The 23,815-nt window shown below is 36.5% G+C and overlaps 1 protein-coding gene across 1 annotated transcript; it reads left to right on the top strand.

The window, feature by feature from the left end:
- The first annotated feature begins 3,434 nt into the window (after positions 1-3,434).
- IFI44L (interferon induced protein 44 like) lies at positions 3,435-23,455 on the top strand. The gene is made up of 9 exons (XM_055585364.1): positions 3,435-3,547; positions 10,396-10,889; positions 11,397-11,445; positions 12,164-12,359; positions 14,651-14,803; positions 16,139-16,310; positions 20,043-20,143; positions 20,423-20,597; positions 20,751-23,455. The coding sequence occupies exons 2-8, from the start codon at positions 10,406-10,408 to the stop codon at positions 20,591-20,593; spliced, it is 1,326 nt and encodes a 441-aa protein (XP_055441339.1). The 5' UTR covers positions 3,435-3,547; positions 10,396-10,405; the 3' UTR covers positions 20,594-20,597; positions 20,751-23,455.
- The last annotated feature ends 360 nt before the right edge of the window (positions 23,456-23,815 follow it).

The following is a 23,815-nucleotide window of genomic DNA, read 5'->3' as shown; positions in this document are numbered from 1 at the left end:
ATCCAGGATGTGAGAGTGTTGATAGAGAAGTGAATGCAGGTTTGTTATGGTTCCTTTTTTATAAGCAAGAGTAGTCAGCTCTCATTGACTTAAAGAACAGCAATGTGTTACATGGATATCAACAGGGAAACTGGAAGTAAACTTGTCCAAGAGTCAAGGGAGAAGGGGCCCAGTCAAGCTCCTGTTACTGGAATAGTTTGCTTAGATCACATGCCCTAACTGCTTTAGGATATACATTGTCCTGCTTCTGGATTCCAAGTCCTTGGTCCAATTCTAAAAATGGAGAGTTCCCCCTAATGCCAGAGCATAAATTCCTAACACTCTGGTATAGCCAAATAAATATTAAAAAAAAAAAAAAAGGAAAAGGCAAAAAAGTGGTCAGTTTTATTTCAGTTTTGCTCTTTGTGATAGTCAGAAATCTATGCTGGCCCCCTCTGACCTATATCATTGTGTTACTGACTCCCTTTGAGTGCAAGAGAGATCTGAAAATGATGGACTGTCACGTCCATGATTAATTTCTTGGCTTTAAAACAGAGATTATCTTCACTGGGTGGGCTCCATACAATCAGGTAAACCCTTAAAAGAAAGGGGCTCTCTCTGAAGAAGATTTGACACGAGGGAGATCCTGCTGCTGGCCTGTAGGATTCTGTTGCCACCATGTCAAGTAAGCCCCTGATGAGTGAGAAGACCATTGGCAAGAAACTGGAAGCAACCTTTTGGAGCTTAGAGTGGCCTCAGACTGGCAAATAATAGGGGGCCTGAGTGTTACACTTGATCGGAACTGAATTCTGCCATTACCTGAAAGAGCTTTCCCAGAGAAAGAGGAGACCAATGCTGGCCAACACCTTAGTGAGAGACCCTGAGGAGAAAATCCAGTTGAGCCATGCTGGTCTCCTGATCCATGGAAACTGTATGATAATAAATGTGAGTTGTTTCAAAGCCTCTAAGTTTATGGTATTTGTTACAAAGCAAGAAACAGCAGAAGAACTTTTGTTTCTAAGACATTCAGTTTTGACTGTGCCACCCCTTGCTCTTAGAGTGTGAATGTTGTCTTTCTGATAAAAATTCAAGTTAAATAAGACTTTTTAGAACCCTGTGCTTCCCTGGTGGCTCAGATAGTAAAGAGTTTGCTTATAATACAGGAGACCTGGGTTCAGTCCCTGGGTTGGGAAGATCCCCTGGAGAAGGGAATGGCTACCCACTCCAGTATTCTTGCCTGGAGAATTCAGTGGACAGAGGAGCCTGGTTGGCTACAGTCCATGGGGTTGCAAAGAGTTAGACCTACTGAGCGACTGACACTTTAAAACCCTGATCATCTCTCTAGCCTTGTTGCCTGCCAATCTGATGTCACTCTATTCCAGTCAGACTAAAATAATTGGAGGTCTCATAATACTGCGCTCTCTCTTGCTTCACTTCTTCCTTGTAATTCCTGTCTCAATCTAAACTTCAATCTTTTAGCAAGTGTTTTACTGGTGCCCTAAGACTAGTAGGGCTTTCCTGGTGGCTCAGAGGGTACAGAGTCTGTCTGCAATGCGGGATACCCAGGTTCAATCCCTGGGTAGGGAGGATCCCCTGGAGAAGGAAATGGTTACCCACTCCAGTATTCGTGCCTGGAGTGTCCCATGGATGGAGGAGCCTGGTAGGTTACAGTCCACAGGGTCGCAAAGAGTCAGACACGACTGAGCGACTTCAATTCACTTCACTTCACTTAAGACTAGTAGGGTGAGACCACCATTATCCTGGTCCCCAGACAATCTAGTTCTTATTCCTCCTGTCAGGTAGGTAGAATAGGGAAAAGGAGTCCAAAATGGTGGTGGCTAAAAGACAAGGAAGGGGAAAGCCCACAAAAATAGAACAAAGGAAGGACCGAGGACCTGAGTGAGGACCTCAGGTAAAACAAAAAGCACTCCCTGTAAATTGGCTGGCCCAATTTACATAAGACAGGCCCAGGGAGAGAAAAACATAAAAAGAGGAGCCAAATCTAGCTCTCTCTCTCTCTCCCGCGTGCTGGGGCACTCTTCTCTTTGCGTCTTTGGATCGACATGCCCTCATGCCTCGAAGATGGATTTTCCTGCTGTCTTCCAAATAAAATAGAGCTGTAACACTGAGCTGTAACACTGATTTGTCTAAGAGCTATAACATGGTCCATTCGAGACCTGAGAGCTATAACGCGGTCTGTCCAAGACCCGAGAGCCATGACACAGCAAGGGGGCTTTAATGTCTGTCACTCCAAATCTTTGTTGTGATGAGACAAAGAACTGAGGAACACACACTCGCGTGACATCTATGGTGCTGTGACTCAGATTTAACCTGGCTGAAACAACCTGCAGAGGCCAAGCACAGCAGGAGCCCAACTCAGCGAAGCTCCCGCGGTAGAAGCAGAACGCAAAGAAAACGCAGCGCAGGGGAAGGCCCATCGTGCGGGAAACTGGGACAGTGAAAAACAAACTCAGCAGAAAGTTCACAAAGCTCAGTCTCAGATTCCAGAAGACCTCCAGTTAAGGTAGGAGGTCCTCGCTCCTATGGCTGGAGGGACATGCCTAATGAAATCTTAATTCCTTCACAATCTCTCATTTCTTGTTTCCTTGAACCTCCCGCGAACAGGCGGGCAGCAGTGGGCACAATTGAGGGACTCTGGAGAAGCTACTCCTCAGCATGTCTCAAAGGCGCTATCTGCTGAGCCCCAGTAGCTGCGGCACGTCGAGGGGGCTTTAATGCCTGTCACTCCAAATCTTTGTTGTGAGGAGACAAAAACTGAGGAACATACACTCGCGTGACACCTCCTGTAGCCCTTGGCACACTGACAAAACTGTCGGTTTACCTGCCTGCCTCCCTGAGTACAAGGCATGGTCTCTGAGGGTGGAGGTTTTATCTTACTCAGCATTTTGCTTTCCAGGGTCTAAGTCCATGTTGAATGAATGAACTTGTAAATGGGAAAAGAGAATGCGCCCTGCCTTACATATGCATTCAGGAAAAGCCCAATCATAATCTGTTCGTTCCAGTGCAGAGTCTGGGTTTTGAATACCAGCTGACTGCACAACTCTATCAGTTCAATCACTTTGGGTGAAGTCTCTGAAGTTTCATTTTCATACTTTGAGAAATATGGATGCTAGTAAAGTTTACTGTATAAGATTGAAGAAATTAGGGAAATGTATGTAGCCCCATAGATCAGTGCCAAATACATAGTTAAATGAACAAAAAATTGTAAACTATTAGTTTTATTGTAATTTCTTATTAATAATTGCATTTCATGCATGCTTAGATGTGGGCTACTGAGGGGACCAAACATCTTTGCACCTTTTTCTTGTGCTGAGCAGATCTCTCTTTTTTCTTGTTCTCTGTCTCTTTTTTCTTTAGGGAAAAAGAAACTTAACAGCAGTTGGCTTGCTGTTTCCTGCTCATTTGCTGCTTTGAGTTTCACTTTCCTTTCTCAGGAACAGGAAGCCACTGATTTCAACAGAACCTTTAGTCTCCAAACTCTGGCTAGTCCATAAGTGTGACAGAGCAGTTAACACTGCAGTAAGCCTTGTCCCATTCTGAAAAGCTGGTAAGTGACTTGCTGCCATCCAACGTTTCCTAACTGTGGGCAAAGAAATTTGCTTGTTTTTCTTTCTTTGAAGAAGAGTTTCAAGTGAAATCGCTACTAAGATATGCTTTTTGCTTTTGTTGGTTTTGTTTTTTAATGAATATTTCAAATACAGGGAATACAGAGAATACATAAACTTTACTGTAATCTTATACATTTCTGGTTTTTTAAACGATTTGCTTTATTAATAAGAATAGTTTTTTTCTTGAAAACTTCAAGGCATTACAGATCTCACTGAAATTATTGATGAATCTCTCTTATATTTTCTTCACTTCCCTTACTTTCTAGAGAGAAATTGTACCCAGACTTTGTCATAAATTATTGTCATGCTTGTTTTTAATGCTCTTTTACTGTATATATGTGTGTATTTAAATGACCTCCAGTATTGCTTTGTAAATTAACAGTTTATTTATGGTATCATACTAAGATTCTCATTCTCTACTTGTTTCCTTCCAGTCAATATGAATTCTTTGAGATTTATCTGCGTTAAGACAAATAGGTCTAATTCAGTTAGTTCAATGCTCTTTAGTATTTCCTTTTATCAATATGCAAAAATTTGTACATCCAATCTTCTAACATCACCATAAACAATGATGCTATGCACGTTGTTTCCAAAATGATGCATGGCCGTCAGGACAATGTAAATATTCTTGAATTGCTATATCCTGGTCATCTGTTTCACTGAACTTTTGTTTGATGTGAAGTGATATCCCATTGTTGTTTAATTTACAGTTTCTTGTCACTAGAATTCTTGAACATTTTTTCATATGTTTATAGTCCATTTAAGTTACTTCCACTTGTGAATTTCTTGTTCACATACTTTGACTACTTTTCTATTAGGTTGTTTGTGGTTTCTTTATTGTTCATAAGTGGGATAGTATTTGTAAGATATATGATGTTTTAAGGTTGCATTTGTTGTACCTTTTTTGTAAAATATTTTAAGTTTTAATGTAGTTAAATTTATTTTTCTTTCCTTTATAATTTGTACTATTGGTATCTTATTTTAGAAATCCTTCCCAATGCAAAGGTTGTAATGACAACATCTCATACTTCCTTCTAAAATTTTTTTTACATTTAGTGCTTCATATCAACTGGAATTTACTTTTGAAAATGTTATGAGATTATGAGGATGATATGACTTAATTAAAAATTTCTTTCCTATAGAGCTATTACCTCCCCTTCAAGCTGAGTAAACAGTTGTGTTAAGTTTGTATTTGGTTTAGGTTGTTCTTAATTTCACTTTCTGCTTTATCTCATGTTTATTTCTTTGAAATTGTACCCAGCAGTAAAGTCTCCACATGTAAACTTGGCATTCAGCTTTGTTTTCCAGGGCACCCCACCTATGAAAGTGGGTCAGTCTCAGGGCTCTTGACCATCTTAATGCCATGGTCACATTTTCCTAATTATTGTAATTTTATATAATTCTTAACTTGTTCATCTTTAAAACTCTCTTGGCTATTCTTTTCTCCTTGAGATATCATGGGAACTTTCAGATTATCTTCTTACATTCAATCGAAAGAATGTTCTTGGGCTTTTGATCACCCTTGTGCTGAACTGAAAGATACATTTTGGAGGAACTGACATAATTTTTAAGAAGGCTTTTGTCATCTAAGAAAATTGGATAGGTCTTTATTTATTTGGGTCATTTTTCATGTCCTTTATAACATTCTTCTTGTAATTATCTCTACAGAAGTTATTTGTATCTTTAAAAAATTTTTCTCCCAGGTACATTATTTTATTTGCTGCTTTTATGAATACATTTTAAAAATCTACTTCTTTTTTTTCTTTAGGCTTGTTAATATTTTGCTGAAGATTTTAAAAAATATTTATTTATTTTTAATTGCTTAATGATTGGCTTACAGTATTATACCTGTATTTAGGAGTGAGACTAGCTTGCAGTGTTCCTGCTTGCAATGCCATTGTAATGTGTCGGTCTCTATTCTCTTGAAGTGTTTTTTTAAGATTCTAATGTTTAGCACTCAAAGTTTGGTTTAGTTATTGGACCCACTTATTTTTGCAATTTATTTGTGGGAAGTCTTTAATGGTGAGTTTTGTTTTTTAGAATAGCTATGGGACTATTCTTTTTTTTTTTTTTTCTATTGATTTTCATGCAGTTTTGGTAAGTTTTTCTCAGAACTGGCCCACTTCAAATGTGCCTGTTTTCAAATTTATTTTTTTTAAATTGTTCAGCTTAAAAAATGTTTTTACTGTTTGTAGCATATGTACTGATATTCTTGTCTATGTTCTTGATTTTGGTACATTGTCCCTCCCCCCAGCCATTTTTTGTTTATCAATATCAGCAATGTTTTACCAACTTTATTATTTATACTTTTTGAAAACTAACATTGGTTCTGTTAATTTTCTCTTTGTATATTTATTTTTGCTTTATTAAGTTTGGCTTTTACTTTTACTATTTACTTTCTTTTGTGTGTGTGTGTAATTGGCAATTTTCCCCTGACTTGTGAAGCTGAATTTTATATTATTCATTTTCAGTCTTTCTTCTTTTCTAATACATATATTTAATTATAAACACTTTTTACAGCATGTTTTAGCTTCATTTAACAAGTCTTGACAATAATTATCATTTAGTCAATTTTCCAGATCTTATTAAGTTTTCTTATTTGATCAATGGACTTCCTAGTACTGAGTGAAGTCACTCAGTCGTGTCTGACTCTTTGTGATCCATGGACTGTGTAGCCTGCCAGGCTCCTCAATCCATGGGATTTTCCAGGCAAGAATACTGGAGAGGGTTGCTATTTCCTTCTCCAGGGGATCTTCCCGACCCAGGGATTGAACCCAGGTCTCCTGCACTGTGGGCAGACTCTTTAACATCTGAGCCACCAGAGATTTCTTTATTTTCTAATGTATTAGGGAATCTATTTTATGTTTGAGATATTTTGAGACTTGCTTGCTTTTTGAGCTTTGTATGACTACTTTGATATCTGCCATATTCTTTCTTTCTCTCATTCTTAGACTTTAGTTGCATAGATATCCTCTCATTTTACTATACTGTCTACTCTCTTTGGTCCTTTGTTCTTTTTCCTTCTCTTTGTCTCAATTTTTCATTTGATATAGCTTCTTCCAACTAATTCTTTCTTTCAAGTGTGTTTAACCTTCAATTTATTTTTCAGAAATAAATTGAATTTATTTCAGATATTTATTTTTAAAGTCTAGAATTCCCTTCAATTCCCACCCTCCATTTTCTGTCAGCCATTTAATCTTATCTTTTACTTATTTGAACACACCAAGCTTGTATGCTAAGTTGCTTCAGGCATGTCTGACTGATATCGACCCTACGGACTATAACCTGCCAGGCTCCTCTATCCATGGGATTCTCCAGCAAGAAGACTGGGGTGCACCACCACGCCCTCCTCCAAGGGATCTTCCTGGCCCTGGGATCAAACCCACCTCTCCTGTAGCTCTTGCATTGCAGTCGGATTCTTTAGGGATGAGCCACCAGGGAAGCCCACACAAAGCTCAGTTGTTTAAAAATCACTGTGGGCTTCCCTGGTGGCTCAGAGGTTAAAGTGTCTGCCTGCAATGCGGGAGACCTGGGTTTGATCCCTGGGTTGGGAAGATCCCCTGGAGAAGGAAATGGAAACCCACTCCAGTATTCTTACCTGGAGAACTCCTGGACAGAGGGGCCTGGTGGGCTACAGTCCACAGGGTCACAAAGAGTCGAGCACAACTGAGCGACCTCATTTTCACTTTCAACTCAATTATCAGTATGGATTTGTCTCTATTTTCTGTTTTTTTTCTCTTGGTTTTCTATCATGTTGTTTTGTCTGCTCTCTGGTGTTTATGATGAGTGTGAGACATTGACTATCAAGAAAATGTAGACCTAATTTAAAGTTAAGAAAATTTTCTCTTCACTCAGACAAAATTTATTTTGCATCTGTCCTATATAGCTAGAGACATTGGCAAGTCTCATTTGTCTTAATCCTATTATAGATTAGATTGAGAAGATGAGAGTTGAAATTAAGTCTGTTTCAGTCCATTGGTGGTTCTTCCCTATTCAGTTCAATTCAGTCGCTCAGCTGTGTCCTACTCTTTGTGATCCCAGGGACTGCAGCATGCCAGGCTGCAGTCCATGTCCATCACCAACTCCTGGAGCTTGTTTAAACTCATGTACATCGAGTTGGTGATGCTGTCCAACCATCTCATCCTCTCTCGTTCTTTTCTCCTCCTGCCTTCAATCTTTCCCAGCATCAGGATCTTTTCCAATGAGTCAGCTCTTCGCATCAGGTGACCAAAGTACTGGAGCTTCAGCTTCAGCATCAGTCCTTCCAATGGATATTCAGAACTGATTTATTTTAGGATTGACTGGTTTGAACTCCTTGCAGTCCAAGGGACTCTTAAGAGTCTTCTCCAACACCACAGTTCAAAAGCATCAATTCTTCGATGCTCAGCTTTCTTTATAGCCCAACTCTCACATCCATACAAGACTACTGGAAAAACCATAACTTTGACTAGACAGACATTTGTTGCAAAGTAATATCTCTGCCTTTTAATATGCTGTCTAGGTTGGTCATAGCTTTTCTTTCAAGGAGCAGGCATCTTTTAATTTCATGACTGCAGTCACCATCTGCAGTGATTTTGGAGCTCAAAAAAAAATAAAGTCTCTCACTATTTCCATTGTTTCCCCATCTATTTGCCATGAAGTGATGGGACCAGATGCCATGATCTTTGTTTTCTGAATGGAGAATTTTAAGCCAACTTTTTCACTCTCCTCTTTCACTTTCATCAAGAGGCTCTTTAGTTCTTCTTTGCTTTCTTACATAAAGCAGGTAAGATGGTCTGGTATTCCCATCTCTTTTAGAATTTTCCACAGTTTGTTGTGATCCACACAGTCAAAGGCTTTGGCATAGTCAATAAACCAGCAGCAGATGTTTTCTGGAACTTTCTTGCTTTTTTGATGATCCAGCAGATGTTGGCAATTTGATCTCTGGTTCCTCTGCCTTTTCTAAATCCAGCTTGAACATCTGGAAGTTCATGGTTCATGTACTGTTTAAGCCTGGTTTGGAGAATTTCTTAGCAGCTTCTGAATTTGACAGATGCAACAATGCGAAGCTTACCTCTCTGCAGTCACTTCTTTTCCAAATCTTAGCCAATAATATAATTCTTTACTGCTTTGCTTTCTCTCCAATGCTTTCAAATATATTTATATCACAGTTACCCTTGTTTTTAATTTTTCTTATTGAAAGTAATGGCATGATGGCTAATGTTCTAGCCATCATGGACTTTCCTACCTATTAAATCCTCTCATGTTTCAATTTCTTTCTTTGTGCACTGTTTTTTGAATTGATTTCTCATCTCTATAATCAGATTCATGGATTGGTAAAATATGCCCTCATTCCAGCCATCTATTTTTGTAAAAAAGTTTCTATTTGAACACTGTCATGAGCTTTGTTTATGACTGCTTTTGCCTTATGTTGGCAAAGTTGAGTAACTGTGGTAAAAAACAATATGACCCCCAAATCTTAAAATTTTTACTATGTGTTATTAAGAAAAAGTGTGATGATCTCTGCTCTAATTCATTAATTTTTCTCTACTTTTTAAATCCAGTCTCTAGTTTGTTTTTCCTATTGACTTAAAAAAATTAATGATATTTAAATGTCTAAATTATCTACTTTTCATATCTATCCATTAATGTTATATATATTAAAATATATAATATATATGTATATGTATATACATTCAGTTCAGTTCAGTCACTCAGTCATGTCCAACTCTTTGTGACCCCATGAATTGCAGCATGTCAGGCCTCCCTGTTCATCACAAACTCCCGGAGTTCACCCAAACTCTTGTCCATTGAGTCGGTGATGGCATCCAGCCATCTCATCCTCTGTTGTCCCCTTCTCCTCCTGCCCCCAATCCCTCCCAGCATCAGAGTCTTTTCCAATGAGTCAACTCTTCACATGAGGTGGCCAAAGTATTGGAGTTTCAGCTTTAGCATCATTCCTTCCAAAGAACACCCAGGACTGAGAATGGACTGGTTGGATCTCCTTGCAGTCCAGGGGACTCTCAAGAGTCTTCTCCAACACCACAGTTCAAAAGCATCAATTCTTTGGCGCTCAGCCTTCTTCACAGTCCAACTCTCACATCTATACATGACCACAGGAAAAACCATAGCCTCGACTAGACAGACCTTTGTTGGCAAAGTAATGTCTCTGCTTTTGAATATGTTATTTAGGTTGGTCATAACTTTCCTTCCAAGGAGTGAGTGTCTTTTAATTTCATGGCTGCAATCACCATCTGCAGTGATTTTGGAGCCCCCTAAAATAAAGTCTGACACTGTTTCCCCATCTATTTCCCATGAAGTGATAGGACCGGATGCCATGATCTTCGTTTTCTGAATGTTGAGATTTAAGCCAACTTTTTCACTCTCCTCTTTCACTTTTATCAAGAGGCTTTTGAGTTCCACTTCACTTTCTGCCATAAGGGTGGTGTCATCTGCACATCTGAGGTTACTGATATTTCTCCCGGCAATCTTGATTCCAGCTTGTGTTTCTTCCAGCCCAGTGTTTCTCATGATGTACTCTGCATATAAGTTAAATAAGCAGGGTGACAATATACAGCCTTGACGTACTCCATTTCCTAATTGGAACCAGTCTGTTGATCCATGTCCAGTTCTAACTGTTGCTTCCTGACCTGCATATACATATGTGTGTGTATATAGTTCTTTACACTCCAAGTCCAAATAACATGTTTTAATTGGGTCAGTGACTAAAGAACTCACTGAAACTAGTATAGCAGAAATCACAATACTGTACTGCTCTCTGAAACTATTAAATTTTTTTTCCTACTAGATACAGAACAATGGCAGTGACAACCACATTGACATGGAATGAGGAAAGAAGTTTTCAAAAGCTGCTTGGAAATGTTTCTCTGAGACTTCTTTATAAATCTAGTGTCCATGGAAGAAGCACTGTAAACATGCAGAATAGGTGCCGTTGTCAAGGACCCACTGTAACAGTGATTTATCATTCCAACAATATTTTTGGTGTCTTTACGCTTGGGCATAGTTCTGAAATGTCTGAAAGTTTTATAGAGCCAAATGCTTCCTTCTTTTTTTCACTTCAAAAGAATGAAACAATGGAAATGAAAACTGTAGTTTTAAATTCAACAGTGTCATTTTATCATAATAACCTGACATTTTATTTCTCTAGTTATTGCAATCAAAAATTATCTCTAAATTTTGAAGAAAGTCGCATTTATATACCTAGAATTTTTGAGGAAGAATTAATGGTAAAATCTCACTCAAAGTCCACATTTTTAGAATGTGAAGTTTTTCGAGTTGAAGGTATGTTAATTTGTACATTACTAAGTTCTGATTCTAGTCTTTGTGTTTGGTAACTCATAATTAATCTACAAGAACAAGAAAAAAGAAGACAGACAAGTGAATTTCATATTACACATTTTTTAATAACCTCCAAAATGAAACATGGAAGGCATAAAGGTTATGGGGTTATGTTATCACCCAGAAAATGTAGGCAGCTTTGGCCAAAGTAAGTTGAGAAGTATGAATGAAGGGATGGAGATGGAGAGAGAAGTTTCATTATTTTGACACTTGACACCTTTTGAGTTAGCCCTGGGACTCCTAGGCATAATTATAATAGTTTGCAGAGTGACTTCTACAAAGAAGATACTTTTAGCTCCCCTTAATCTCATTATGCTGCCAACCCTAATTCCTAACCAAACAGCTCATCTGGGTTATGCAAAAAGACTCAATGCCCTATTTAGAAGTTAGACTTGGTCACATTTAATCAGACAAGCTTAAAAATTGTTATGCCGTGTTTATTTCCTTTAGGAATTAAGGATGAGGCAGGCTACATAAACAGGATAACAAGAGCAACACAGTAAGTTAGTTTCTTGAACTATCTATTACTCATTTCATTTAGATCAACTGTATGAATGGCACTGACAGTGAGATTAAAAATCATGTTACTTGGAGTGATAAAAATCAGTTACAGTGTTCCTGACATAATGTGTTGAAGACAATTTAGAACAGCAACAAAAACAAAACCACTACCAGCTGAAATTTTTTAAGATCCACATGATGGCAGTTTGACTTCATGTTTCACTTTGGTTCTGTTAGATTCAAAGTTTTCCAGAGTTGAGAAGACTATTTTAGATAATTCCTCTGAATCCTTGTTTTGAGAATCAAGTTTTCAGAAAAACCTCAGAAAATTTTAAAAACAAAGTCCCCTCTTCCCACTTATAGATAAACACCTGCATTGCATATATCTTATTTCTGTTTCCTCTTAATGTAACATTGTTACTGAAAATTCATTTTCAGTGTTGTTATTTCTTATTATATTATGGGGTCTAAGGCTAATAGTTTAGAAATTATTTGGTTGCTGGTTAGTTTAACTTAGTCAAATATAGATAAGTACATTTGCTTCAAGCACAAAATGTATAACCTTAGACCCTTTCAAGTTATATAAAAGAAGATGCTAATATCAAAATAATAAATAAGTGTTAAAACATGCTTTTCAGCAGGAAGAAAAGCTCAGCAGAATTATATTGTTCCTTATGGAAGTTTGGCTGTTGTATTTAACTACTGCACTTTTCCAGGCACAGAAATAGTCTCCTAGCAGATGTCAGAGCCTACAGTCCCTATGCAGACTTGGTTTCAGAAATCCGTATTCTCTTGCTGGGTCCGGTTGGGTCTGGAAAGTCCAGTTTTTTCAATTCAGTGAAGTCCATTTTCCAAGGCCATTTGACTCGCCAAGCCATAGTGGGATCTGATGTCACCAGCATTACTGAACAGGTAAGTTATTTCAGGATTTCCTGAGGATTTTGTTTTATAGGTTACAATTATGAGGTCTGTTAATTTCTTTGGCACTTTCTCTCAATAGCTTAACATCCTAATCTATGAATAATTAAATGCTAAATCAAATGTAAAACAGGAATAAAAATTGAATTAGAATTTTCCCCCATGAGTTATATTAGACAGAGAAGCTTTCCATTTTAATGGACATAAGCAGTTTTAAGAAGAATGCTTTTTGGTATTTGCAAAAAATAATAAATGTTTAAAAACTTTGTAGAAATCTTTGTCCATTTTATTTGATACATATATATTTACTCATGTCCCACATGATTTTGCCTGGATTGAAATTATTTTCTCTTTTTTTGTAATAAAATAATGAAAATTATGTATTGTAACACTTTTGCTTTATATGAGATCATTTAATAGAAAATGATCATGAGAAGCAAAACCTTCATGGGGTAAATCAGTCTACCAATGTTCCTATAAAGACTATCTTATTTGTAAATAAATATATTTAAGGAAATAAGTACTAATGCCATTTTTAAAACTGTTATGCTAAAGATCTTTGATTTACAGTGCAATATTTATCTAGAAGCTTCCATTCTATGCTTGTCAATATCATGTAATCAACAAAAGGAATAAAGGGAATTAATAGAAAATATTAATGTATTGAATATTATCTAACTCTAATTAGAATTAATTTCTTTCATGTTGAGGTACCAATAAACCCCATTCACTTAGATCAAAATCTCCAGTGGAATTGTTTTAGGCATTTTTATGAAGCAATGGGTGCTTTGACTCCTTCACAAATGACAATAGGTTACAGAGGAATTCTCCACTTCCTGGTTTGGACTGAAAGAACTGAGTATCGTTTGGTGTCTCTGAGAAGCCTTTTTCTTTGTGATTCTTCCCAAATCTTCTATAGTTGAGTCTATGTTGAAAGTGTATTTGACCAATAAATGAAATTTTTTCAGAGTTATCCTGAAAAATACTCTTGGGATCAGATGGAATGTGTCTAGAAAAGAAGCTTTGTTAAAGTGAAAAGTGAAAGTGAAAGTTCCTCAGTTGTTTCTGACTCTTTGTGACCTCATGGACTGTCCATGGAATTCTCCAGGCCAGAATACTGGAGTAGGTAGTCTTTTCCTTCTCCAGTGGATCTTCCCAACAGGGATTGAACCCAGGTCTCCTGCACTGCAGGCAGATTCTGCATGCAAAGTGCTCCCAATGCATGTCAAAATATGGTGGTTGTAAGCTGAGCTTTTCTCATGGAATATCATATTTGATTGAAAAGACAACTGAAAGACTTGCTTATTTATACTTGGATATTTGGTAGACATTTTGGGGAAAAATGCACGAAATGAGGGTATCACTTCAAGGATAACAACCTACAGTGTTTGTTGTCAAAGTTAACATTTGAGCTTTTAAGAAAAAGAGCATGAGGAAGTTTGTATCCACTACTTTGAGCTTGAAAACTTAAGAACTTAAAGACTTATCTAATGAGATTAATGATGGTATTAACAAATATGATATTTTAATATTGTACAATGAAATGTACCAATATTTGGAAGATCCAGATAAGCCAGTGAACCAATACTTTCAAATGACCAATGCATCAAGTTACAAAATCATGGATGGATAAAAAATATATTCAAAGTGTAAAATAGATCAATGAACTTAATGTCATAGTTTGAAAGTATCACAGATTTCACATTGCAGGTAACCTTTGAGAAATTATCACTTGTTCAGCTTTGATGTATTATTAATGAGCAATGTCCATAATTCTCTGAAAGCTGTTAAATTAAATACTCCCTCCTCGCCTACTACCTGTATGTGTGAGGTCAGATTTTTTCATATACTTCAACCAATACAGTATATCACAAGAGATTGAATGCAGAGGCAACTATGAGAATCTTGCTGTTTTCTATTGATTCAGACATTAAAAAGAATTGCAAAAAGTATATCAATCCCACTCTTTTCTATAATTTTTTGAAAGTAGTTTTTTCCTAAAATTGTTAGATTAATATATAACAGGTTCATATTGTATTTTTAAATAATTTAAGAAATATTAAAAATTTTTGTTTTAATTTCTAGTATGTTGCACATAAATAGATAAGACCCACATGAATAAAATATCTTTGGGAGCCTCAATAACTTTTAAGAAACTTAGTTGATCTTGAGACCAAAATGTTTGAGGACCACAGTATAAATATTAACAAGTTTTTCTTCTTATTATTACATCTTGAAGGCTAGTTGAAGAGTGAACTTTTATACTGCTGTGTTTTGCTTTACAGTATAGGATATATTCTATTAAAGATGGAAAAAATGGCCAATCTCTGCCATTTATGTTGTGTGACTCCATGGGGCTGGATGAGAAAGAGGGAGTAGGCTTATGTGTGGATGACATACCCCACATCTTAAAAGGCTGTGTTCCAGACAGATATGAGGTAAGAATCCTTCAAAGTCTAGAACATTTCAAATCATTTTCAGCAATGCTTTTCATTGATATTTTATCACATGCATTTCCAATTTTTATAAAGTGGTTTCAACACCAACCAATACTACTGGATTTTAAATTAAAAAATATTTATGTAAAGAAAGCAGATAACTTCTATTATTTTCTACAGCATTAAGAAATATAACCAAAAGGCAAGATTTTACTCATATAGGTTCCAGGAAAAGGTCAGGAGGAACTGTGTTTATATTACTCTTTGCAATGATTCTAAATACTAGGAAAGGAGTAATATAATCTCTTGCACTTTTATAATCACTTAGACAAAATATTGAAACAACTACTCTTAGTTGATATGTGATGTTACATTGAAGGTGAGCAGGCTTCACTACTTAAATACAGCCTAAATACCTGATTTCAAAGGTTGGCTCTGCTACCAATTAGGTGTGTACCCATAAGTAAGTTACATGCTTGTCTCTGTGAGTTTTTTTTTTTTTAATGTGTGAAATGTAGATAATGATAATGCTGATCTCATAGGTGGCTAAAAAGATTAAATGGAAGATAAACTCTAAGTTCTCAGAAAGTTAAACATTATTGTCACCTTTCTTTTAGGTACTGGGTGCAATAAAATTAGCCTCAATTTCTAAGCAGTGATTTCCTTTCCCTCAATTGTGCTTTGAGATTTGAAGAGACTGAGATTTGAAATTAGCTTTTAAAAATAACATTGTTTGTACTTTTCTGAAATATTTCCATTACGGATAATTAAGTTGTAATTGGAGAAGGCAATAGCAACCCACTCCAGTACTCTTGCCTGGAAAATCCCATGGACGGAGGAGCCTGATGGGCTGCAGTCCATGGGGTCGCTAAGAGTCGGACACGACTGAGCGACTTCACTTTTACTTATCACTTTCACTTTTTTTCATTGGAGAAGGAAATGGCAACCCACTCCAGTGTTCTTGCCTGGAGAATCCCAGGGACGGGGGAGCCTGGTGGGCTGCCGTCTATGGGGTCGCACAGAGTCGGACACGACTGACGTGACTTAGCAGCAGCAGCAAGTTGTAATTATATATATATATTTTTTGCCAAAGCAATGAAGTGGGTTGTATTATTTTTTTTTTAATATAATGATGCCATGCTAACAGTGGAGAGGAAGTATGAAAGAATGCTGTGAACTAATCTGGGGCAGGAGTGTCTGGGAGAAGGGAAGTTTTGTGTTGGAAGTTAGTGGCGATCATGCTTGAAACATGAATTGTATCTGAAAGAATTCAGCAGAATTCTTTTAAATGAATGAAAGCATTCTCTTAAATGTTACCTTATATTTCTATAACAGTTTAGTCCCCAAAAACCAATTACACCCCAGCATCCTACTTTCATCACCTCTCCATCACTGAAAGACAGGATCCACTGTGTGGCTTATGTCTTTGATATCAACTCTATGGACAATCTCTCCTCTAAAATGATGGCAAAGCTCAAACAAATTCAAAAAGAAGTAATAAACTGCGGTGAGTTTCAAAACATTTTTACTTTGAAATAAAGATACATTCACAGAAAATTGCAAAAAAATACAGCAAGGTCCCATGTCCCCTTCTTCCAATTTCCAGAGTCCCGGTTTGGTTGGTGGCAGTAGCAGATAGAGATCATTCAAAGGCTTTACTGAAATCCTTAAAGACTAGAATGGCTATGATTTTTTCATCATGTGTGATTTTCCTATGGCTAGATAGAGGAATTACCTCCCCATATTAGGTGACTAGACAAGAAAGATTAAAACCAGGAGATACAACACTCATAAGGCGTGTTATAGCTCTGTTATTTTGTTACATGGGTAGATTCCAGTAACTACCACTACATACAGAACTATTCCATTGCCATGAAAGTCTTTGTCATGGTACCCCCCAACCCTCACCAGTTAATTTTTGGCAGCAATTAATCTCTCCTTTATCTCCATAAGTTTTGAGAATGTTATACAAATGGAATCCCAACAGTATGTCTGATTTGAGGCTGGCTTTCTTCACTCAGTCTAATATCCTTTGAATTACACAAAAGTTGTTATGTATATTAGTTGTTCATTTCTGTTTATTGTTGAGTACTAATTCATGGTATAGATATTCCGTAGTTGTTTTAACCATTCTTTATTAAAGGACTTTTTGATTACTTCTGTTTTTTGGCTATTGCACATAAAGCTCCTTTGAATATTAGTGTGCAGGTTTTTGTGTGGATGTAAGTTTTCTTTCTTCTGGGATCATTCCCCAAAAGTGTGATTGCTGGGTCCTATGCTAACTCTGTGTTTAATTTTTTAAAGAAAACTCCAAACCACTTCTAAGAATTACTGCACATTTTCTATTTTTACAATATATGAGAGATCCAGATTCTCTAGATTCTTGCTAGTATTTGCAATTATTGCTTTTTTTTTTTAATTTAACTTTTCTAGTAGATATATAGTGATAGTTTACATTGCCCTAATGGTGGCTCAGCTGGTAAAGAGTCTGCCTGCAGTGCAGGAGACCTAGGTCAGGAAGATCCCCTGGAGAAGGACATAGCAACCCATTCCAGTATTCTTGCCTGGAAAATCCCATGGATGGAGGAGCCTGGCAGGGTACAGTCCATGGGGTTGCAAAGAGCCGGACACGACTGAGGGACTTCACTTTAATGATTAATTACACTGACCATCTTTTAATGTACTTATTTGCTTGTATATGTCTTCTTCAGTAAAAGATCTCTTCATGTCTTTGACCTGTTTTCTATTTGGACACTTTGTTTTTTTTACTGTTGAATTTTAAAAGACCCATAAATTCTAGATATGATTCATTTGTCAAATATATGGTTTGCAAATAGTTTCTTCCAGTACTCAATTGTCTTTTCAATATCTTAGCAGAGCCTTTCACAAACAAAATATTAAAAATGTTGGTGAACTCCTATTTGTCAATTTTTTCTTTTAAGGATCATGTTTTTCATTTTGTGTCTAAAATCCTTCACCAAGCTTTAAGTCTTGGATTTTTTTGTGTTTTCTTCTAAAAGTTTTATAGTCTTAACATTTTATATTTAAATATGTAATTAATTTTGAGTCACTTTTTGTGTAGGATATGAAGTGTAGGTCAAGTTGTAATTTTTTTATTATTTTATTTTTGCCTATGGATATTCGGTTGCTCCAGGACCATTTGTTGAAAAAACTGTCATTTCTCAATTGTATTGCTTTTGTACCATTATCAAAAATCCATTGTCCTTACTTCTGTGCATCTATTTCTGGGTCTCTATTCTGTTCCCTTGATCTATATGTTCATTCCTCTACCAACATCACACAGTCTTTATCACTGTGGTTATATAATAATAAAAACTATAGGTCTTGAAGTGGGTAAAATAATCCCTTCCACTTTATTCTTATTTGTCAAAATTATTTTATCTATTCTAGTTCCTTTACATTTCTGTAGGAATTTTAGAGTTACTCTGTATATTTCTACAAAAAAAGTCTTAATGGGATGTTGATTGTTTATTAGTTCTAGGAAGACTTTTTTCATCATTAAATTCTTAGGATTTCATGTCATCTCAAATGGGGACTATTTTATTTCTTCTGTCTTAACTTGTATGTGTTTTATTTATTTTTGTTTATCTTACCATCCTGGCTAGTACTTTCAGTTGAATAGTGATGAGAACAAATATCCTTGTTTTGTTTCTGAACTTAGGAGAAGAGATTCAATGTTTCACCACATTAATGTCAACTAAAGTCATTATAGTTTTTAATAGCTGTTCTTTATTAAGTTGAGGAAGTTCTTCTTTATTCCAGCTTCTCTGAGAGTTTTTTTTTTAAAGCATGAATGGCTATTGAATTTTGCCAAATGGTTTTTCTCTATAGATTGATATGATCATGGGAATTGTTTCTCTCTGTAGTCTGTTTATGTCATGGATCATATTGACTGAATTTGAATCTTGAGCCAACTTTATCTCCATAACACAAAACCCATGTGTTCATGGTGCATAATTCCTTTTATATATGCTGAATCCTATTTGATAATATTTTATTAAGAAATTTGGCATCTATATTTATGAGGGATATTGGTCTGTAGTTTTTTTTTTTTTTTATTTCTGTAGTGTTTGCCACAGAGAAGGCAATGGCACCCCACTCCAGTACTCTTGCCTGGAAAATCCCATGGACGGAGGAGTCTGGTGGGCTGCAGTCCATGGGGTCGCTAGAGTCGGACACGACTGAATCACTTCACTTTCACTTTTCACTTTCATGTGTTGGAGAAGGAAATGGCAGTCCACTCCAGTTCTTGCCTGGAGAATCCCAGGGACGGGAAAGCCTGGTGGGCTGCCGTCTATGGGGTCGCACAGATTCGGACAGGACTGAGCGACTTAGCAGCAGCAGCAGCAGCAGCAGTATTTGTCAGGGTTTGGTCTCAGGTAATATTGGTGTTATAAAATGAGTTAGGAAGTACTCTTTCCTCTTTCATTTTCTGGAAGGGATTGTATAGAATTTTTTTTTTTTAAACGTTTGGTAGAATTCTCCAATAAAACCATCTGGCCCTGGAGATTTCTTTTTCAGGGATTTTTAAAACCATGAGTTCAATTTAAAAATAGTTTTAGAGCTATTAAAATGATCTATTTCATATTAGATGAGCTGTAGTGTAGTTTGTAGTGTATAGTTTCAGTCTATTTCATCTAAGTTGTCAAATTATGCATGTAGACTTGCTCATAGTATCTTCTCATTCTTTTTATGTCTTTGGGGTCTAAAGAGATATCCCTCTGTCCTTCTTGGGGAAATAGCTGTTAGTAAAGTAGAACTTTGGTTCAGTTACAACCAGTTATTTACTTTGATCTCTATGGTTTTAGGGAAAAGGCAGGGTCCTTAGTAGAACTGTGAAATCAGTGTACTTCACGTTCACAAATGCTCTCAGACAACTCTCCTTGCTTTCTCTCTTCCTTGGGGTTCTTTTTCAGTCTTCAAGATCCAGCAACCACTTTCCCCTCCTGACCAATTTAAAACACACTGTTTGAATGGGATAGTAGCTGATTGCAACTTAGTATACTTTTAATTCCATTTAGAAATAGTCTCTCATGTTGGAAGAAATAATGTCTCCCATTAGAAGAACTTCAGGTCCCATATTGAGATTTCTTGGGAATATTCCATTCTCCTGATCTTAAATTTACCTTACAGAATACTATTTTCACACATATTTAATTATCTTGTTAATATACTACTGTTTATGATATAAATTAACTGATTTATCTACTTGATATAGGTGTAGCACAAGTAGCATTACTTACTAAAGTGAATAATTGCAATGAAGTTCTTCAAGACAACTTCTTAAAGATGAATAATGCTATGATTTCTCAAAGCCAGGTAAAGAATACTTTTTGCAACTAGATAGAATTGTAATAGTTTTATATTTTTTTGTGTGTGTGCATGCTCACACTACATATTCACAGGTAAATGAAGAAATGGATCAATTGGCTGGTTGATTGAAGTTAATACCCTACTTTAAAATAATAATCTGAATTATAATTATATTCAGAAAATAATATTAAGCCATTGTGTTTACTGTTTCTTTCTTAAATTATATTTAAATTCAGTCAAATTTTAGATATAAGACTTACGTTTATTAAATTCTTTTTTCCACAGATACAGAATGTCAACAAGATACTAGGCATTCCTCTTTCTAGAATATTGGTGGTTGACAATTATGCTTCAGAGAGGGAAATGGACCCTGTAAAGGACATTCTGATCCTCTCTGCGCTGAAGCAGATGTTCCGGGCTACGGATGACTTCTTAGAGGATTTGCCTCTTGAGTAAACAGGTGATCTGGCCCTATCCTGCTCCTCTCATGAAGTTTTTGGAAAAACACTAGCTATTTCTCAGTTGAATGGTTGGTACCCATCTGCCTGCAGTAGTCCTGACAGCCATGTAACAATATTGCTTTGTTCTCACCCTTTTTTTGTTTTGTTTCCAGATACAACTGCAGGAATGTTCCAGCTCTGCATCAGTTGACTTGATTCAGACACTTGGCCCAAGCTGGAGTTGCTAACAGCCTCTTTGAGATTCTGCTTCTACTTGAGTTTTGCTTTCTGTCCCTGACAATATTTAGCTGATGGTTCCTTCTAAGATCCTTCATACCTCAAGTACAAAGGCCAACCTTGAGCAGTAGTGGGCCAACATATGTTCTATTGCAAACCATCTCTCGTATTTATGCACTATTTACAAATTAATTTCTATGACATCTTTGAATATATCCTCAGAAAAGTTAACTATTCCCTTACTTACTTGTCTTAATTGTTTCAATACTTAATTTAAAACTCAGTGTCAGTACTAACCACATTGAGCATAAAATGGTTAGAGATATCTGCTTCTCTAAATAGTGAGCTTTTCAAGAAGCAGGGTTTGGATTTTGCTTATCTTTGTATTCACAGAAATTCGCACACTGCCTGGAAGGGAGCAAGCATACCTGCTCTTAAGCATATCTCCCGATCTCCCCAGTGTGATAATGTATATTTAAAATTTTCTCCTTATGGAAAGGAAGACTGTGAGAGAATGAAATGCTGGAGATAAATAAAGGAAGGAGAATGTATCACTTAGCTCTGGATGAAAATATGAATTTAAGTTAATTAAAAGAAACAAGTGTTCCCAAGAGATTAACATTTCATTTCTGTGAGAAAAAACAAACATTTTTCCTCTAATGAACCCGTGCCTGATTTTCATTGATTGAATTCCAAACCACCCTAGCCATATTTCCAAAGTAGAGTGATCAAATAAGGTTACTGCTGCTGCTGCTGCTGCTAAGTCACTTCAGTTGTGTCCAACTCTGTGTGACCCCATAGATGGCAGCCCACCAGGCTCCCCCGTCCCTGGGATTCTCCAGGCAAGAACACTGAAGTGGGTTGCCATTTCCTTCTCCAATGCATGAAAGTGAAAAGTGAAAGGGAAGTCTACTACTGCAAGTCAATTATAAGGTTCTTTTATACAAGTACTACCAAATGATTCTAAAGTTCACTGGATAGCTGAAGAAGTTAGAACTATTAATAAAGAAAGATAAAGAATCAGGTTTTCGCTCTTTTTACTTAACTCCTTTCAATTTTCTGTCTTTGTCAAATGAATATGCTTTGGATCAATAGTTCTTTGTATTAATACAATCCAACTTAGAATTATTATCTTTTGGGGGAAGTCCTGGGTATTACAAGGGCAAGAATTCCTTCGGGATAATTATGGGAAAAAGAATATTTCCTAAAGCAAAGCTACAGGTGAAGCCATGTTCTAATGAATGTCCAGAAGTCATAGTTCAATGGAAGAGATGGATAGGTTCGTTAGAAAATATTTGGGAATAGAATGGTCATAAGTATTGAGGAGTAGAGCCCAAGTAGATGTTGGGAACAAAATTAGAGTGGCAGACAGGATAGTTATGATGTGGATGTAAGGCACAACAGGTCTGGAAAGTAAGGTATGTTTGCCTCCATGTATTCTAGGGAGAAAAAAAAAGCCATAGCTATTGTTGGTTGGAAAAGACAGAAGGTGACTCAAGACCCACCATTGATTTCACCAACTGTAGGGCCATACTTCATCCTTCACCAGAGTGGTGTCAGCAAAAATCTGGGCAGAGGAAAGTTTTTCTAGATGTAAAATTAGATTCAAAGTGAACTTTATTTGAAAGGATAGCATGGAATACTGTTATGAGGGAGAAGGAGATGCTGAAAAAGATGGGAAGTAATGGAATCATGAACACACTTAAGCAATGAGGGACTGTCTAGGTGAGCCAACATTGCTTGAGAATGTAAATACTGAGGCTTTTTCTTTTTTTTCTATAAAGGGCAGTGTTAGATAATTGATGTCACAATTCTGAATCCTCTGAGTTTACACTACTTTGGGAGCATTTAAACCCCCAATGGAGCTAAATATTTATTTGGAGTTTAGGCTGGAAAGGATTGGTGATGGCAGGAAGCCTCAAAAGGGGTAAACTTTTCTTTAACCTGAGAGAGGACTTTCCCTGACATTGTAGATTCTGCTGATCTTTCTCTACCATCCTGAGAGATAGTAGGACTCACCATTTTGCTGCATTTTAGAAGCCATTCAGGATTTTTTAAACTTTACATAATTTGCAATTCATTTAGTTGTATAGTCCAGCCAAAATTGCTAAAATACTTCTTAGCAAAATAGTGCTAAGGGGCACAGTAGATAAAACAAGGGGAAATATAAGGTAGAATATTGTCTTAAAGTGAGAGGGATGTTGGTGAGATAGTTTAAGTATCAATGCTAGAACCTTTGTGTGGTAGGTGGGGTAGGTGGATGCCACAACATGTTTCTTAATCTACATGTCCATCCATGGATGGATAAAGAAATGAAATATTATTCAACCATAAAAGAAGAAAATTCTGCCATTTTAGACAAAATAGATGGGCCAGAGTATTATGTTGAAAGAAATTAGTCATATAGGGGAGACAAATACTGCATAACATGTCTTAAATGTTAATGAAATGGTGGTGGCCAAGGGCTGAGTGGGAGGGAACTGAGATGTTCATTAAAGGATACAAATTTTCAGTTGTTGCTCAGAGAGTAGTTATTAAATATTTTCACCACACATACAAAGAAGGTAATGATTTGAGATGAGATGATGGGTATGTTAATAAACCATATTGTTTCATAATATATGTTTATTAAATCATGTTGAACATCTAAATTTACATAATGTTTTATATCAGTTATATCTTAATGAAATTTAAAAAAAAAGTAAAAACAAAAGTAATTATTTCTGACAGAAATTTGTAGCATTGTGCAAATTCATCCAGCATCCACCTTAATAAGAGGGGTAGTTACAGTGGGTGATGTGCAAGCCTGTGTCTTCTTTAGAAAACTAATCTTAAAAGATTATCATGTTGCTTCTTCATAAAAAAGGGAGGCTAATAACTAATTTGGCAAAACTGATCAGGGGACTCAAGTAAGCCTCTGATGATTCAGATACTGGCTGATGATTAATCATCTTGTAGGGACATAACTCCACCTGATGCTAAAGTGGCCACTTGATAGCAA

Source organism: Bubalus kerabau, chromosome 6 (genome assembly GCF_029407905.1).
Source record: "Bubalus kerabau isolate K-KA32 ecotype Philippines breed swamp buffalo chromosome 6, PCC_UOA_SB_1v2, whole genome shotgun sequence".
Taxonomy (NCBI): Eukaryota; Metazoa; Chordata; class Mammalia; order Artiodactyla; family Bovidae; genus Bubalus; species Bubalus kerabau.
This window is presented reverse-complemented; position numbering and strand designations above follow the sequence as displayed.